General features: G+C 47.8%; 1 protein-coding gene across 1 annotated transcript; it reads right to left on the bottom strand.

Moving 5' to 3' along the window:
• Positions 1-275: 275 nt before the first annotated feature.
• On the bottom strand, positions 276-13,162 carry LOC306919181 (proline-rich transmembrane protein 3-like; the record flags this gene model as incomplete). The annotated part of the gene is given in 6 exon segments (XM_079532010.1): positions 276-2,914; positions 2,916-3,411; positions 4,240-4,536; positions 4,766-5,027; positions 8,018-8,291; positions 12,832-13,162. Coding segments are annotated over 6 exon segments (2,036 nt in total), but the record flags the coding sequence as incomplete, so codon positions are not given.
• Positions 13,163-20,503: the final 7,341 nt, after the last annotated feature.

Here is a 20,503-nt window from a genome sequence, read left to right on the forward strand (position 1 = left end):
CTTTCACAGACTTTCACGGAATAAAATAATCATGAAGCAAAACACATCAACCTCAATACATAATGTGGTGGAATCTCATCTTGTACTTACAGATAATTTTAGCTACACGCTAAAAGCAACAGCTTTAGAACCAGGGGATGAGCGAGTGACGTCAGGACTTTAGAACCAGGATGAGCGAGTGACGTCAGGACTTTAGAACCAGGGGATGAGCGAGTGACGTCAGGACTTTAGAACCAGGATGAGCGAGTGACGTCAGGACTTTAGAACCAGGGGATGAGCGAGTGACGTCAGGACTTTAGAACCAGGATGAGCGAGTGACGTCAGGACTTTAGAACCAGGGGATGAGCGAGTGATGTCAGGACTTCAGCAGCTATGCAGAGTTATCCCGCAGAAAGAGTTTTATACGGATCTATAGACCCTAAGGAAGAGTTTTACACAGATCTAAAACATTAACATGAAAACAAGCACTTATCGTTATGTATGGCACAACGTTTTTTTTTGTTTTAAATAACATACACATTAATTATGCACAATGGATGAAATATAATGGAAAGCAACATGTAACAGTATCAAAGAAATGGAAGTCACTGATGACATCATTACTAATTCATTGTTTAACGTTCCTCACTGTTGTCTAGGGGTGGAGCTCGTTAATGTTAATTGATAACGATCACCTTATCGATCAGGCTTATCGATCAGGCTTATAGTGACGGGTTCTTATCGATCACCTTATCGATCAGGCTTATCGATCAGGCTTATCGAGACGGGTTCTTATCGATCACCTTATCGATCAGGCTTATTGATCAGGCTTATCTATCAGGCTTATCTATCAGGCTTATCGATCACCTTATCGATCAGGCTTATCGATCAGGCTTATCGATCAGGCTTATGGATCAGGCTTATGGATCAGGCTTATGGATCATCTTATCGATCAGGCTTATCGAGCAGGGTTCTTATCGAGCCCACTATCCAGCATTTTCTATTATTTTGTGGAAAGACGGGAGACGATACATTCTGAACAGAACCAGTATCTTTTACTAGGGCCTCAAATACAGTACATTTCTAACAGACAATTGACCTTTTGACCAATAAAATATTATTAAAGAAACTGTTTTGTTTACCCTGGCAGCGCTGGTTGGCAGTTATCAATACACTTTTAGACTGACATGTTTGTGCCAGCATGGATGATTACATTTATTTCTTGATCGCCTCTTGCCATGATTGTTTGAACATGACGTCATGGGCCGCTGTGCTCCATAACAGGCTTGATAAGCCCAAAGCTTATTGATAACGGGTACTCGATAAGCTTGTTATCGGATTTTATCGGGTATCGGGGTATCAAGCTCCATCCCTACTGTTGTCCATGTGAAGATAGACATCATTACTAATTCATTGTTTAACGATATCAACACCCTAGAATGTTACTTCTCTAAAGAAGTCCCATAGAACAATAGAGGGTGACGTCATCATCATAATTAAAACAATAGACGGTATGCAGGTGACATCATCAGGTGACATCATCAGGTGACATCATCAACATACCCAGAACCAAAGTTATGCTGGAACGCGTACCGAGTGGCAAAACAATATGTCCTGGCCTTGACAGCCCATTCATCCAATCAGAAAAGTCCTATCTGATTGACAGCCCTTTCATTCAATCAGAAAAGTCCTTTCTGATTGACAGCCCATACATCTAATCAGAAAAGTCCTTTCTGATTGACAGCCCATCGTGAGGAACAATGCACTTGCCTCCCATAAGGATCCACTCATTGTCGTTTCTTTGCTGCTTGTTTTCTCCGAAAAATACTCCAAAGTTGTTGTTTTAGTCCAAACCACCCGACGTTCAGATGTAAACAGTGATTTCTGATCGCCATGTCACCGCTTGTGGTGAAACCTAACACATGTCGGCTGGTTAGGGTTAGGCTACACCCCATTCGACTGGTATCATGTATTGAATCGGCGAAATCATCCGTTATCAGCACGTTTGAATGGTGCCAAAATGTCCATACTGGCATCCTCACTGTTCAGTATGTCATTATCTGCGATTGTAGCATTGTCATTATCACTGATGTCCTGACGGAAGCGCGCCGTGTCTGGTGGCTACGTGAGGCACCGCCGAGCGAGGCGCTAGCCGAGCGAGTCGCCGTGCCGAGCGTTGCGAAGGCCACCAGACCCGACTCAGCACCGTCCGAGTTACGTCCTGATAGGCAGAGAATAGTATATATTAGTAGCTCCTAGTTGGAAATAGTTGGAAATGACATGTCCACCAGGGGGAAACCTTGACCAGGCTATGTGGTGAGGATGCCAGTATGGACATTTTGGCACCATTCAAACGTGCTGATAACGGATGATTTCGCCGTTCCAATGCAGAGATAACGGTCGAATCCGCTGTAGGCTAACCCTAACCCTAACACATGTCGGCTGCTCCTCCTCTCGTTGTTTTGGGCTGTGTGGGCGGAAATAGAATGGCGCCTATATAGGGGATATAGCTGGCTGCCTGCGGTCATTTCAAATGAACACCAGGGGGCGATGAAAGTGTTAAAGGTCTATAATTTCGCTGCTGACGCTGTTGCTATCGTCCAATCGGCTGACCTCCAGGTAGCTCCGTGACCCCGCACCCCTCCCCCCCCTGCCCCCCCGCAGCCGGTCCGAGTCCGGGGTGAAGAAGGGGCGCGTGTCGTCGCCCCCCTCCCCCTCCCCCCCCTCCTCCCCCTCCCCCAGGGAGGGGCGCTGCAGGGACACGGGACAGGAAGCGGAGGAGGGCAGAGCCCCGCCCCCCCCCTGGTGGGACGGCGTGGGGGGCTCGGTCACCTGCCTGCTGGGCACGCTGCTCATGACGCTGCCTCCCCCTAGAGGCTGGGAGGACTCACTGCTGCTGTCCGAGAGCAGCTGGGGGTCGCTGTTGTTCCGCCGCAGCCAGGGGCCCCCCGGGGGGGGCGAGGGGGGGGGGGTAGGGGGACGAGGGCCCCAGGGACAGCGGCTGGAACAGGCTGCCGGCCCCCAGGAGGTGTTCGCGGTGCAGCGCGTCATCGATGCTGCGGCCCAGGTCGATGGGGGAGGGGGGCCGAAGGTCGTACAGCGACAGCGAGGAGTACGAGGGGTCCGTCAGGTCCTTCAGCGGGGGAGGGGCCCCGCGGACCCCCCCCAGCAGGGAGCCCATGGAGGAGCCGTCCCCGCGGTCCGCAGAGCGAGCCCGCAGGTTGCGTCCGTGGTTGCTGTTCTTGCCGCCGTCGTGTTGGTTGCTCTGGTTTCGGATCAGACTCTTGCTGATGTCGGCTCCTCCTCCTCCTCCTCCGGGAGGGGCGGGGCGTTCCTGGAGGCCCGCCCAGTTGTTGGGGGGCGCCTCCCCTCCGGCTCCTCCCCCTGACACGCCCAGCACCCCGTTGCTGTCAGACTTCTTGCAGGACTTCCCTGTAAAGATTTAACATATTCTATATGTATCACATATCTATATACATATCTATATACATATCTATATACATATCTATATACACCTTTATGTAACAGATTTATTTACAGTGTTAGGAGGTTAGGAGGTTAGGGAGGGTCAGCCGGTCAGTCAGTCAGTGTTAGGAGGTTAGGGAGGGTCAGCCAGCCAGCCAGCCAGTCAGTCACTCAGCCAGTCAGCCAGCCAGCCAGCCAGTCAGTCAGTCACTCAGCCAGTCAGTCAGCCAGCCAGTCAGTCAGCCAGCCAGTCAGCCAGCCAGTCAGTCAGCCAGCCAGTCAGCCAGTCAGCCAGCCAGTCAGCCAGTCAGTCAGCCAGCCAGCCAGTCAGCCAGCCAGTCAGCCAGCCAGCCAGTCAGCCAGCCAGTCAGCCAGTCAGCCAGTCAGCCAGCCAGCCAGCCAGTCAGCCAGCCAGCCAGCCAGCCAGTCAGTCACTCAGCCAGTCAGCCAGCCAGCCAGTCAGCCAGCCAGCCAGCCAGCCAGTCAGTCAGCCAGTCAGCCAGCCAGTCAGCCAGCCAGCCAGCCAGCCAGTCAGTCAGCCAGCCAGTCAGTCAGTCAGTCAGCCAGTCAGCCAGCCAGCCAGCCAGTCAGCCAGCCAGCCAGCCAGCCAGCCAGCCAGTCAGTCACTCAGCCAGTCAGCCAGTCAGTCAGCCAGCCAGCCAGTCAGTCAGCCAGCCAGTCAGTCAGTCAGCCAGTCAGCCAGCCAGCCAGCCAGTCAGCCAGCCAGCCAGCCAGCCAGCCAGTCAGTCACTCAGCCAGTCAGCCAGCCAGTCAGCCAGTTCAGAGCTACGGTACCTGTCAGGCTCTGGACTATCTTGGACCAGCAGGTGTGCCTGTGGGACGAGGCTGCGGATTGGCCGGGCGACGGGAGTTCTCCTCCGGTTCGGCCGTCTCCCGGCCCGCCCTCCTCGTTGCCCGGACCCCCGGCGGGCCTCCAGAACGCCCAGGACCCCTCCTCGCTACCCGGACCCCCGGCGGGCCTCCAGAACACCCAGGACCCCAGCAGCAGCAGGGAGAAGCCCCAGGCCAGCTCCAGGAGACGGGCCCAGAAGTGGACCAACCACCAGCCCCAGTTGAAGCGCCTCCACTCCCCTAGAGAGGACAAGGACGAGTTAGAGTTTAACCCATTCTGGGCGGGAACCCTTTTTGGTGTTTTAAGCATCATGTTCTAATTTAGCTATTGAAAAATAGCAGATCTACAAGCTCATAGCGCGGCACCGAGTGCCGCGCTATGAGCTTGTAGGTCTGCTATTTTTTTTAAATCAGGTCCATAGTGACTAAATCCTTACCCAACAGGGTCACATAGTGACTAAATCCTTACCCAGGAGGCCGTAGAGCCACAGCGTGGCGTGGACGTGCAGGCCGCAGCACAGCGCCCCCAGGAGGGCACACACAGCCAGCACCCTGCCCAGAACCACCCCGGTCCGCCCGCCGCGGGGCCAGGCCTTTCCCTCCGCCTCCGACACGCCTCCAGACACGCCTCCAGACACGCCTCCAGCTGAGGCAGCCGGACAGCGCAGCCGTGGGAACACATAGCAGAGGAAGCCCAGACACACCGACAGACCCCAACAGAGAGACAGGACCTGTAGGGTAGAGGGTAGAGGGTACGGGTTAGAGACAGCCAGACCCCAACAGAGAGACAGGACCTGTAGGGTAGAGGGTACGGGTTAGAGACAGTCAGACCCCAACAGAGAGACAGGACCTGTAGGGTAGAGGGTAGAGGGTTAGAGACAGCCAGACCCCACCAGAGAGACAGGACCTGTAGGGTAGAGGGTAGAGGGTTAGAGACAGCCAGACCCCAACAGAGAGACAGGACCTGTAGGGTAGAGGGTAGAGGGTTAGAGACAGCCAGACCCCACCAGAGAGACAGGACCTGTAGGGTAGAGGGTAGAGGGTTAGAGACAGCCAGACCCCAACAGAGAGACAGGACCTGTAGGGTAGAGGGTAGAGGGTTAGAGACAGCCAGACCCCAACAGAGAGACAGGACCTGTAGGGTAGAGGGTAGAGGGTTAGAGACAGCCAGACCCCAACAGAGAGACAGGACCTGTAGGGTAGAGGGTAGAGGGTTAGAGACAGCCAGACCCCAACAGAGAGACAGGACCTGTAGGGTAGAGGGTAGAGGGTACGGGTTAGAGACAGCCAGACCCCAACAGAGAGACAGGACCTGTAGGGTAGAGGGTAGAGGGTTAGAGACAGCCAGACCCCAACAGAGAGACAGGACCTGTTGGGAAGGAAATTAATGAAGGAACAGTTCAGTACAGGATGAATGAAATAAACTGTAGCCTAGGTTGTCACAGGTTAGGGTTCATCATCATAATTTTTCGACCGCCGATTGTCGAGATCATGGATTTCACAATGCCACGCCAGACTTTCCGGTCCTTCATTGCCATCCCCAGTTCCTGCTTACTGATGTGTTCTTCTGGATCGGACTAGTGAAGAAACACGGGGAAGGTTGCTGTATATTAGATCAGTCGATGGGTGGACTAGTGAAGAAACACGGGGAAGGTTGCTGTATATTAGATCAGTCGATGGGTGGACTAGTGAAGAAACACGGGGAAGGTTGCTGTATATTAGATCAGTCGATGGGTGGACTAGTGAAGAAACACGGGGAAGGTTGCTGTATATTAGATCAGTCGATGGGTGGACTAGTGTAGAAACACAGGGAAGGTTGCTGTATATTAGATCAGTCGATGGGTGGACTAGTGTAGAAACACAGGGAAGGTTGCTGTATATTAGATCAGTCGATGGGTGGACTAGTGTAGAAACACAGGGAAGGTTGTTGTATATTAGATCAGTCGATGGGTGGACTAGTGTAGAAACACAGGGAAGGTTGCCGTATATTAGATCAGTCGATGGGTGGACTAGTGTAGAAACACGGGGAAGGTTGCCGTATATTAGATCAGTCGATGGGTGGACTAGTGTAGAAACACGGGGAAGGTTGCCGTATATTAGATCAGTCGATGGGTGGACTAGTGTAGAAACACAGGGAAGGTTGCCGTATATTAGATCAGTCGATGGGTGGACTAGTGTAGAAACACAGGGAAGGTTGCCGTATATTAGATCAGTCGATGGGTGGACTAGTGTAGAAACACAGGGAAGGTTGCCGTATATTAGATCAGTCGATGGGTGGACTAGTGTAGAAACACAGGGAAGGTTGCCGTATATTAGATCAGTCGATGGGTGGACTAGTGTAGAAACACAGGGAAGGTTGCCGTATATTAGATCAGTCGATGGGTGGACTAGTGTAGAAACACAGGGAAGGTTGCCGTATATTAGATCAGTCGATGGGTGGACTAGTGTAGAAACACAGGGAAGGTTGCCGTATATTAGATCAGTCGATGGGTGGACTAGTGTAGAAACACAGGGAAGGTTGCCGTATATTAGATCAGTCGATGGGTGGACTAGTGTAGAAACACAGGGAAGGTTGCCGTATATTAGATCAGTCGATGGGTGGACTAGTGTAGAAACACAGGGAAGGTTGCCGTATATTAGATCAGTCGATGGGTGGACTAGTGTAGAAACACAGGGAAGGTTGCCGTATATTAGATCAGTCGATGGGTGGACTAGTGTAGAAACACGGGGAAGGTTGCTGTATATTAGATTAGTCGATGGGTGGACTAGTGTAGAAACACAGGGAAGGTTTCCGTATATTAGATCAGTCGATGGGTGGACTAGTGTAGAAACACAGGGAAGGTTTCCGTATATTAGATCAGTCGATGGGTGGACTAGTGTAGAAACACAGGGAAGGTTTCCGTATATTAGATCAGTCGATGGGTGGACTAGTGTAGAAACACAGGGAAGGTTGCCGTATATTAGATCAGTCGATGGGTGGACTAGTGTAGAAACACAGGGAAGGTTGCCGTATATTAGATCAGTCGATGGGTGGACTAGTGTAGAAACACAGGGAAGGTTGCCGTATATTAGATCAGTCGATGGGTGGACTAGTGTAGAAACACAGGGAAGGTTGCCGTATATTAGATCAGTCGATGGGTGGACTAGTGTAGAAACACGGGGAAGGTTGCCGTATATTAGATCAGTCGATGGGTGGACTAGTGTAGAAACACAGGGAAGGTTGCCGTATATTAGATCAGTCGATGGGTGGACTAGTGTAGAAACACAGGGAAGGTTTCCGTATATTAGATCAGTCGATGGGTGGACTAGTGTAGAAACACAGGGAAGGTTGCCGTATATTAGATCAGTCGATGGGTGGACTAGTGTAGAAACACAGGGAAGGTTGCCGTATATTAGATCAGTCGATGGGTGGACTAGTGTAGAAACACAGGGAAGGTTGCCGTATATTAGATCAGTCGATGGGTGGACTAGTGTAGAAACACAGGGAAGGTTGCCGTATATTAGATCAGTCGATGGGTGGACTAGTGAAGAAACACAGGGAAGGTTACCGTATATTAGATCAGTCGATGGGTGGACTAGTGTAGAAACACAGGGAAGGTTACCGTATATTAGATTACCTGTAGGGTAACGGGTACAGCGGGCGACAGCGCGGGCGACAGCAGGTCCGCGGCCAGCAGTAAGGTGGTGTGGGTCAGGTTTAGGGTACAGTGCCAGGTCTTACCTGTAGGGTAACGGGTACAGCGGGCGACAGGGCAGGTGACAGCAGGTCCGCGGCCAGCAGCAAGGTGCACTGCAGCACGGCCAGCACGGCGGCCAGCGGGGGGCGCTCCAGAGTGGGCGGCAGCGCCACCACCTCCACCTGGCGCAGCGCCAGCAGCGCCAGCGCAGCCTGGCTCCACACCAGCAGGGGTAGCGGCAGGTTGTAGAGGGCGGTGACCGCCGGGCGGGGGAGGAGGTGGCGAGAGCCGTACGGGTCGATCAGGAAGAGACACGCCCTGGAAGAGACACGCCCCCAGACATTAAAGAGACACGCCCTGGAAGAGACACGCCCTGGAAGAGACACGCCCCCAGACATTAACAGTTTAAGGGCCCCAGACGGAGATCACCGCCAAGTTCAAGTGCACGGTCAGTTGCCCGAGATTGATAAATAGGACCGAGCTTAATGATATCAAAACTGGTCACATCGCTCCACAGCCTAGGAGCGCTTGTTGCCCAATCCTCTGTGACACGTCATCGAAAATGTCCCCTGCCTGTTTAGCTGACGAAAACGAAAATCTTAAAACGTTCATAACTCGATCTAAATCATCCCGTCTAATTCTGAAAAAAGATCCTGTGTTTGATGGCCTTCCGCGGTCCAGTCGCTAGTCACGATAGATTTATTCTTACCTCCCGTTGTTGTCGATCGACTCTAGAGTGGTGTGGCTATTGTTAGCTGCTACACACACACATTCACAACAACTTCCGGTCCGCCGGTAAAAGTGGTCCGGGCGCTATAAATGGATGGGCACATTTTATTAATGGATTAAATCATCAGATCAACATACCGTATGGAATGAATTCTGTACTGGCCTCCATATATAGAGATCTAAGGGTGACAGCGGGGGCAGTGTCTTGAGTGTACAGGGTTTGATGAGGGCCCAGGTAGGGACGGGCATTAATATTCGGGCCTGTAAATGTTGATGACATCAGGGATCTCCATATATGGGCTTAATTGCGACAGCAGGTCGCATTTACTATGACATCAGGGATCTTCATCACTGTGATGTCACGAGACCTGGGCACCATATATGGGGCTTTCCCATGTATGGGGATTTTAAGTGACACACTGACTGACGGGAAATGCACGATTCCATAGTTAACTAATATTTAAATACATTATGTATTACCGTTGGCTAGGCACAGAGCTCCGCGGTGGGGACTACCTTAGTTCTCCAGCCAGGCACAGAGCTCCGCGGTGGAGACCGTTAGCCAGGCACAGAGCTCCGCGGTGGGGACACTTCATTACCGTAGTCCTCCAGCTAGGAACAGCAGACCGCTAGCCAGGCACAGAGCTCCGCGGTGGTGACTAGTTATTACCTTAGACCTCCAGCCAGGAACAGCAGACCGTTGACCAGGCACAGAGCTCCGCGGTGGGGACTAGTTATAATAATAATAATAAAACTTTATTTGTATAGCACCTTTCATGACATGAAATGCAGCTCAAAGTGCTTTACAGAGCAATGGAGAAAAATAAATAAAAGCAAGGCATAAACATTAAAAAAAAACAAGAGCAGTAATGCAATACAGTGAGGACATGAATAACAAAAGAATTAAAAGATCAATTAAAAGCAAGAGTGTAGAAGTGAGTCTTGAGCTGCGCTTTAAAAATGTCTACAGAGGCTGCCTGTCGAAGGTACAGTGGGAGTTTTTCCACGCCGTCGGCCCGTAGAAGCAAAACGCTGCTTCCCCGTATTTTTTTGTTGCCATTTTTTTAGGCAAAGCGAGCAGGCCCGCAGTGGAAGACCTTAGGGGGCGGTTTGGGACATATTTAGGCAGGCAGTCATGTAGGTAGGAAGGTGCGAGACCATTGAGAGCTTTATAAACAAAATCAATCCTAAAAACAACCGGAAGCCAGTGCAGTGAAGCCAAAACTGGAGTAATATGTTCTCTCATCTTAGTTCTAGTTAAAACTCTGGCTGCTGCATTTTGGACAAGTTGTAATCTGTTTGTTGTTTTCTTAGGCAGTCCAGAAAAAAGTGCATTGCAGTAATCAAGCCGAGAAAAAACAAAGGCGTGGATTAGCGTTTTTGCATCGTCCAATGACAAATAGGCTCTGATTCGTGCAATATTTCTAAGGTGAAAAAAAGCAATCTTGGTAACATGATTAATGTGTGAATTAAAATTCAATTCAGAATCAATAATGACCCCCAAGTTATTTACTGTACTGTTACTTTCTACAGTCAGGTTGCCAAGTCTGCTTATTATTGATTCTTTCTGCTCACTAGAACCGATTATGAGAACTTCTGTCTTATCCTCATTTAGCTTGAGAAAGTTCTCACTCATCCAGCATTTGATGCTAGACAGACAGGTCAACAACGGGCCTAAGGCACGGGGATCATCTGGAGCTACAGAAAGATATAGTTGGGTATCATCAGCATAGAAATGAAAATTGACTCCGTGATTGGTAATAAGTTCTCCCAACGGCAGTATGTACAGGGAGAATAACAGAGGACCAAGAATCGAGCCCTGAGGAATACCAGAACTAATGTCGTGTTTGTCTGAGTCAAACTCAGCTAGATTGACAAAATAACTTCTGTTTGATAGGTAGGAGGAAAACCAGGACAGGGCCGTACCAGACAAGCCTATCCAGTGCTCCAGACGCTGTATTAAAATGGAATGATCAATCGTGTCGAATGCAGCCGTTAGATCTAGAAGTAAGAGAACGGATACATTTTTCTTGTCAGCAGACACCCTGAGATCATTAATTACTTTTACAAGTGCTATTTCTGTGCTGTGACCTTTCCTAAAGCCAGATTGGAATTTGTTATGCACATTATTGTTCTGTAGAAACACATCCAATTGATGAAAGATGCATTTTTCTAAAACCTTGCCCAGAAAGGGCAGATTAGAAATGGGTCGATAGTTACCCAACACAGAGGGATCAAGATTGTGTTTCTTGAGTAAGGGCCTAACTACAGCAGTCTTCAGTGAGTCTGGAAAGAAGCCTGATTGTAGAGAGCTGTTTACAATTTTTAGGATATCTCCAATCACACTGTCTAAAACCTCTTTGAGAAAGGTGGTGGGAATTGTATCCAATGAACAGGAGGATGAAGTCATCTGTGATATGGTTTTGCGGAGTTCGTCTTCATCAATTGCACAGAATGCCAATAGGCTCCCCCTGGAGAGATCTACCCTGGCACCATTAGCTGCTGTTTGAGGGTTTGAGCTAGCAGCAGCACCATTCATAATATCAGCTCTAATGTTACAAATTTTGTTATCAAAAAAGCATGCAAACTCATTACACTTAGCTTTAGAGGCCGGGAACGACTGCTTGTAGGACTGGGGGGGGGGGGGGGGGGGGTCGTTCAATGGTAGAGAATAAGACTCTGGCATTTTTCTTGTTCTCATTAATAATGCCAGAGAAATATGCCTGCCTTGCCAGACGCAAGGCTTTGTTATAGGCGACTGTCGACTTTTTAAGAATCTCTAGGTGGATGGTGAGTTCTGTTTTTCTCCAAGCTCTACGACATTCTTGCTTCAGTAAGCGTGTTTGCTCATTTATCCAGGGTGTTACTCTGGTGTTTCTTTTTTGTTTTTATAGGAGCCACTATGTCAAGAGCTGACTCTAGTTTAAAGGCGTAGTGAAACGGAAATGGTGGACATTTTATTTTGAAGTTTCAGACGGTCTCAAGTTGAAACACCGCTATGAAGTCTCTGAACCAATCAGAGCGTCGCATCCCTTCAGGCGATGGGACGGTAGCTAGGGACTGTTGCTATGCTATACGCAGCAGCGTGGTGTGTGTTTGTTTACAAATCAAATAGACGGCCAGCTGTACCAGTTTACTGTTATGTGGCTTATTTCTACCCTATAATGTTATCAGATACATATTTTAGCGTGATGATTAAGTTGAAACCGAGTAATACACTGTCTGGATGTTATCTGGAATGGGAATAAAAACGGAGGATTTCTGTAATCAATAGCAGCTGTACTGCACGGATGCGCACATATGGAGAGGATACGGGTGAGCTTCATTTTTATTGGCTTTTATCGATGTGGGCCTAGACACGTCATCACGCAGCAAGTTTTCGTTTTCAGGAAGTAATAAAAAAAATATTTGTATGGACTTTTGATATAAAAACACACAAATAAGAATTGTCCCATTTTTTTGGCATCCATTGTTAGGTATGCTCATATGATGACCACGGAGATGGTCTAAAAGTGTGAAAAACGTATTTTTTATTTCACTACACCTTTAAGATAAAAAAATTGAACCATATCATTCACTGAGGGAGTATCGGACACGGGGGGCCCCAGATGACGAGAGAACTCGTTGGCTGCAGATGAGCTAAAAAAACGCTTTTTTATAGTATATTCAGTGTTGTTTTTCTCTAGATCAGAGACAGTCATATTAAAACACAGCAAGTTATTACCTTAGTCCTCCAGCTAGGAACAGAAGACCGTTGGCCAGACACAGAGCTCCGCGGTGGGGACTAGTTATTACCATAGACCTCTAGCCAGACACAGAGCTCCGCGGTGGGGACTAGTTATTACCTTAGTCCTCCAGCTAGGAACAGCAGACCGTCGGCCAGGCACAGAGCTCCGCGGTGGGGACTAGTTATTACCTCAGACCTCCAGCAAGGAACAGCAGGCCGTTGGCCAGAAACAGAGCTCCGCGGTGGGGACTAGTTATTACCTTAGTCCTCCAGCTAGGAACAGCAGTCCGCTAGCCAGGAACAGAGCTCCGCGGTGGGGACTAGTTATTACCTCAGACCTCCTGCTAGGAACAGCAGGCCGTTGGCCAGGCACAGAGCTCCGCGGTGGGGACTAGTTATTACCTCAGACCTCCAGCTAGGAACAGCAGACCGTTGGCCAGGCACAGAGCTCCGCGGTGGGGACTCCTCATGCCGGGGGACAGCAGCAGGCCCAGAGCGGCTCCAGCGAACAGCAGCAGGAAGAGGCTGGCGGAGCCGTAGACGTGGAGCGGCCAAGCGAACGCCAGCGTCCGCGAGAGGTCGTCCCAGCGCAGCATGGTGCCGTTGGGGGGGGGAGGGGCGGTGGGGGGAGGGGTGGGGGGAGGGGCCGGCCGGCCCAGCGGAGCGGACCGGTTCTTCTGGGTAACGACTCCTCCACCTGGGACCCCCGTGGTGTTACGGAGAAAAGTGTTCCCTGTAGAAATGAGAGACATGCAGTTTAGTGGTGGTGTTATGGAGAAAATTGTTCCCTGTATAAATGAGAGACCTGCAGTTTAGTGGTGGTGTTACGGAGAAAAGTGTTCACTGTAGAAATGAGACATGCAGTTTAGTTCTGAAATGTGAATGTAATAAATATATAAATACAGTTTATTCTATTATTCTGAAATGTGATGTTTTTGTCATATATTGTAGGCCTATTAACCCATTAAAACCACTTTAACCACTTTTATTTTATTATTTGGCTATTCAGAAATAACAGAAACACAAGCTCAAGGTGCGTCGTGAGCTTGGAGATCTGCTATTTTTGAAAAAAAATGCAAATCTTTGAATATATGAATTTGTGTTAATCAAATCTTTGAATATATGAATTTGTGTTACTCAAATCTTTGAATATATGAATTTGTGTTACTCAAATCTTTGAATATATGACTTTGCTTTTGGCACTTAATGTCATTACATTGAAAAGCCACCAGAGGGGAGTAGTGGACCATAAGACCGTTGCCTGGGCGTAGACTTCATTCAACATTCTCAACAAATCATGTATTCTGTACATTCTCAATAAGTGCTGTACTTATTGTACATACAATACTTATTGTATACAATACAATAAGTATTGTATACAATACAATAAGTGCACGCACGCACGCACGCACGCACGCACGCACGCACACACGCACGCACGCACGCACGCACGCACGCACGCACGCACGCAGCTGAGTGTCCTTGAGCAAGACTCATGGTTTCCTCCGCCATTGGTGTGTGTGTGTGTGTGTGTGTGTGTGTGTGTGTGTGTGTGTGTGTGTGTGTGTGTGTACCACTGCCCGCCACATGGAATAACCTTCTCAGATGTCATTCATCTGGAGTCCATCGAGATCAATGCTTAGAGCTCCATGGACCCCCAAACTGATACTATTACACTCAGTAAGGACCCCCAAACTGATACTATTACACTCAGTAAGGACCCCCAAACTGATACCATTACACTCAGTAAGGACCCCCAAACTGATACCGTTACACTCAGTAAGGACCCCCAAACTGATACTATTACACTCAGTAAGGACCCCCAAACTGATACCATTACACTCAGTAAGGACCCCCAAACTGATACCATTACACTCAGTAAGGACCCCCAAACTGATACCATTACACTCAGTAAGGACCCCCAAACTGATACCATTACACTCAGTAAGGACCCCCAAACTGATACCATTACACTCAGTAAGGACCACCAAACTGATACCTTTACACTCAGTAAGGACCCCCAAACTGATACCATTACACTCAGTAAGGACCCCCAAACTGATACCATTACACTCAGTAATGTAAGGACCCCCAAACTGATACCATTAGACTCAGTAAGGACCCCCAAACTGATACCATTAGACTCAGTAAGGACCCCCAAACTGATACCATTACACTCAGTAAGGACCCCCAAACTGATACCATTACACTCAGTAAGGACCCCCAAACTGATACCATTACACTCAGTAAGGACCCCCAAACTGATACCATTACACTCAGTAAGGACCCCCAAACTGATACCATTACACTCAGTAAGGACCCCCAAACTGATACCATTACACTCAGTAAGGACCCCCAAACTGATACCATTACACTCAGTAAGGACCCCCAAACTGATACCATTACACTCAGTAAGGACCCCCAAACTGATACCATTACACTCAGTAAGGACCCCCAAACTGATACCATTAGACTCAGTAAGGACCCCCAAACTGATACCATTACACTCAGTAAGGACCCCCAAACTGATACTATTACACTCAGTAAGGACCCCCAAACTGATACCATTACACTCAGTAAGGACCCCCAAACTGATACTATTACACTCAGTAAGGACCCCCAAACTGATACCATTACACTCAGTAAGGACCCCCAAACTGATACCATTAGACTCAGTAAGGACCCCCAAACTGATACCATTAGACTCAGTAAGGACCCCCAAACTGATACCATTACACTCAGTAAGGACCCCCAAACTGATACCATTAGACTCAGTAAGGACCCACAAACTGATACCATTACACTCAGTAAGGACCCCCAAACTGATACCATTACACTCAGTAAGGACCCCCAAACTGATACCATTACACTCAGTAAGGACCCCCAAACTGATACCATTACACTCAGTAAGGACCCCCAAACTGATACCATTACACTCAGTAAGGACCCCCAAACTGATACCATTACACTCAGTAAGGACCCCCAAACTGATACTATTACACTCAGTAAGGACCCCCAAACTGATACCATTACACTCAGTAAGGACCCCCAAACTGATACTATTACACTCAGTAAGGACCCCCAAACTGATACTATTAGACTCAGTAAGGACCCCCAAACTGATACCATTACACTCAGTAGGGACCCCCAAACTGATACCATTACACTCAGTAAGGACCCCCAAACTGATACCATTACACTCAGTAAGGACCCCCAAACTGATACCATTACACTCAGTAAGGACCCCCAAACTGATACCATTACACTCAGTAAGGACCCCCAAACTGATACCATTACACTCAGTAAGGACCCCCAAACTGATACCATTACACTCAGTAAGGACCCCCAAACTGATACCATTAGACTCAGTAAGGACCCCCAAACTGATACCATTACACTCAGTAAGGACCCCCAAACTGATACCATTAGACTCAGTAAGGACCCCCAAACTGATACCATTAGACTCAGTAAGGACCCCCAAACTGATACCATTACACTCAGTAAGGACCCCCAAACTGATACCATTAGACTCAGTAAGGACCCCCAAACTGATACCATTACACTCAGTAAGGACCCCCAAACTGATACCATTACACTCAGTAAGGACCCCCAAACTGATACCATTACACTCAGTAAGGACCCCCAAACTGATACCATTACACTCAGTAAGGACCCCCAAACTGATACCATTACACTCAGTAAGGACCCCCAAACTGATACCATTACACTCAGTAAGGACCCCCAAACTGATACCATTACACTCAGTAAGGACCCCCAAACTGATACCATTACACTCAGTTTGGACCCCCAAACTGATACCATTACACTCAGTAAGGACCCCCAAACTGATACCATTACACTCAGTAAGGACCCCCAAACTGATACCATTACACTCAGTAAGGACCCCCAAACTGATACCATTACACTCAGTAAGGACCCCCAAACTGATACCATTACACTCAGTAAGGACCCCCAAACTGATACCATTAGACTCAGTAAGGACCCCCAAACTGATACCATTACACTCAGTAAGGACCCCCAAACTGATACCATTACACTCAGTAAGGACCCCCAAACTGATACCATTACACTCAGTAAGGACCCCCAAACTGATACCATTACACTCAGTAAGGACCCCCAAACTGATACCATTACACTCAGTAAGGACCCCCAAACTGATACCATTACACTCAGTAAGGACCCCCAAACTGATACCATTACACTCAGTAAGGACCCCCAAACTGATACCATTACACTCAGTAAGGACCCCCAAACTGATACTATTAGACTCAGTAAGGACCCCCAAACTGATACCATTACACTCAGTAAGGACCCCCAAACTGATACCATTACACTCAGTAAGGACCCCCAAACTGATACCATTACACTCAGTAAGGACCCCCAAACTGATACCATTAGACTCAGTAAGGACCCCCAAACTGATACCATTACACTCAGTAAGGACCCCCAAACTGATACCATTACACTCAGTAAGGACCCCCAAACTGATACTATTACACTCAGTAAGGACCCCCAAACTGATACCATTACACTCAGTAAGGACCCCCAAACTGATACCATTACACTCAGTTTGGACCCCCAAACTGATACCATTACACTCAGTAAGGACCCCCAAACTGATACCATTACACTCAGTAAGGACCCCCAAACTGATACCATTACACTCAGTAAGGACCCCCAAACTGATACCATTACACTCAGTAAGGACCCCCAAACTGATACCATTACACTCAGTAAGGACCCCCAAACTGATACTATTAGACTCAGTAAGGACCCCCAAACTGATACTATTACACTCAGTAAGGACCCCCAAACTGATACCATTACACTCAGTTTGGACCCCCAAACTGATACCATTACACTCAGTAAGGACCCCCAAACTGATACCATTACACTCAGTAAGGACCCCCAAACTGATACCATTACACTCAGTAAGGACCCCCAAACTGATACCATTACACTCAGTAAGGACCCCCAAACTGATACCATTACACTCAGTAAGGACCCCCAAACTGATACCATTACACTCAGTAGGGACCCCCAAACTGATACCATTACACTCAGTAAGGACCCCCAAACTGATACCATTACACTCAGTAAGGACCCCCAAACTGATACCATTACACTCAGTAAGGACCCCCAAACTGATACCATTACACTCAGTAAGGACCCCCAAACTGATACTATTACACTCAGTAAGGACCCCCAAACTGATACTATTACACTCAGTAAGGACCCCCAAACTGATACCATTACACTCAGTAAGGACCCCCAAACTGATACCATTACACTCAGTAAGGACCCCCAAACTGATACCATTACACCCAGTAAGGACCCCCAAACTGATACTATTAGACTCAGTAAGGACCCCCAAACTGATACCATTAGACTCAGTAAGGACCCCCAAAATGATACCATTACACTCAGTAAGGACCCCCAAACTGATACTATTACTCAGTAAGGACCCCCAAACTGATACCATTACACTCAGTAAGGACCCCCAAACTGATACTATTACTCAGTAAGGACCCCCAAACTGATACCATTACACTCAGTAAGGACCCCCAAAGTGTCAATGTAGTTAAAGGACCACTTCACCACTTTTCAACCTATCTTCATATAATAGGTCACTAATAATCATGAAAAAAATGGCGCAATTGTTTTCTACTCAGTCTGTGTCTCATAGGAGGGCAGTGGCAGTTCAGAAACCGTCTTCCAGTGACATCATCGATGGGGAATACAAGCTAATAGAAACTGCAGGCTTTCTAATCCTGAAAAGTTGCAATGTGAAAATGGAAGCCATCGTTCTCACGATAATGGAAATCTAAACATTTTTGTAAAAAGATCTTGTTTAAAAAAGAATCTGCCTAATGATGATGTCACTGGAAGACGGTTTCTAAACTGCCCACAGCCCTCCTATGAGACACAGACTGAGTAGAAAAAAATCGTGCCATTTTATCATGATTATTTATTAGTGAGGACCTATTATATGAAGATAGGTTGAAAAGTGGTGAAGTGGTCCTTCCCTCCCTCTCTGAAATCTGAAATGATCTTGTATACAGATGTAGTTGATGTAGTCGATCTCTATACTACTAAAATCAAGGAAGAATAACATGAGACAGAGACGGTGCTTAATTAAGTTAATTTAGGACCTTCTAGCAGTTCATTTCATTTTATTAATCACATTTCTTCCATATGTAGCCCATGTTTTGTAATGGCATCATCATGGTATTATGCCCGTGGATATACAGAGTGAACTTAACAATATAAATTAATATGATAATACCTTTTATATAAAATCACCAACATGAATTATGTTTGTTATTTACAGCTAGGTAGAGAAGTAACGTTTCACAGCCTATGGGATGTTATAACTGAGAGGAAGTGGCTAAAAGACAGACTTCATGTCTCATTAGAGATTCTACGTGACTGCTTCAGGGAAGACCAGAGAGCTAACCTGACTCCACCAGATGGGGCAGCAGAGAGTACACTGGGTTCCCCCCTCCTGCTCCCATCTGGGAACTCTCAGGCAGACTTGATGCCCGGCCACAAAACGGCCTGGCCAATCAGCAGCAGCTAGAGGCGGGATAGCTGCTGCTGATTGGCCAGGCCGTTTTGTGGCATTTTTTTTTTTGAGGACTATATTTCCAACCTTGTGTCTAAAAACAGTATCAAGCCACAGGTCCTTTTCAATGTCCTTAATTCCATCATAAATCCCTGTGATACATCCCCGGTTGTGCCCTCACTTACTCTCTGTGACAACTTCCTTGATTTCTTTCTAGATCAAATTACTACACTCAGATCTGCCCACTCACCTGCCCCGCTGCCAGCCCCATCCACGCCCGCTGCTACCCTCACTCATTTAGAGCCTGTCTCCTTAACTGCACTCACTGATATTGTCAACGTTCTGCGACCAACTAATAGCCCCTCAGACAGCATCCCCTCATCTTTATTGAAAGATGTTTTTAGTTCTGTAGGTCCCAGCATTACCTTAATAATAAACTCCTGCCTGAAGTTGGGTACAGTCCCGGCTAATTTTAAACACGCCACTATCAAACCTCTTCTTAAAAAGAACAACTTAGACCCCTCCGTCCTTGCAAATTTCCAACCTATCTCCCAGCTCCCATTTTTATCCAAAGTCCTAGAAAAAGTAGTTTACACGCAGCTACAAGTATTTTTAACCACCCATGGTATCCACGACACATTTCAGTCTGGTTTTAAACCTGGTCACAGCACCGAATCGGCCTTACTTAGAGTTTTTAATGACTTGATTTTAACTGCTGACTCAGGTAGTCCGGCTGCCCTGGTCCTCCTGGACCTGACAGCCGCGTTTGACACCGTTGATCATAGCATCCTGCTCTCCAGGTTGGAGCACAGCGTTGGTATCACCGGTACTGCTCTACAGTGGTTTAGATCCTACCTGACTGACAGGAGTCTCGCTGTCAGGCTCGGGGAATACTCTTCACGTATCGCCCCCCTTTCCTGCGGGGTTCCCAGGGCTCTATCCTAGGGCCTATCCTATTTTTGCTTTATATGCTGCCCCTAGGAGGCATTATTAAGAAACATAATGTCTCTTTTCATTTCTATGCTGACGATGTACAGCTTTATCTACCTTTAAATACAATTAATCTGCTCACGGACCCCTTTCAGCCACTCCTCAATTGTCTCTCCGAAATTAAAAGTTGGATGCACAATAATTGTCTCACCCTCAGAGTAAGACTGAGGTCATTATATTGGGTCAACAGTCCCCTTCCCTTGCCACCTTAGGACCCCTCAGTGCTAACATCCACTCATCTATAAAAAAATCTGGGTGTGATGTTTGAAAACAATCTTAAATTTAATAAACAGATTAGCTCTGTGATTAAAACTAGTTTTTATCAACTTAGGCTCGTGTCCAGGATCAAGTCCTATCTCTCCCGACCTGACCTCCAGAGGGTCATCCATGCCTTTATTTGTTCTAGGCTTGATTATTGTAATGCGCTATATATATATATATATATATATATATATATATATATATATATATAGGCATGGACCAGTCTGCCCTCAGACG

This window comes from Electrona antarctica (assembly GCF_951216825.1).
Source record: "Electrona antarctica genome assembly, contig: scaffold_613, whole genome shotgun sequence".
Classification (NCBI taxonomy): Eukaryota; Metazoa; Chordata; class Actinopteri; order Myctophiformes; family Myctophidae; genus Electrona; species Electrona antarctica.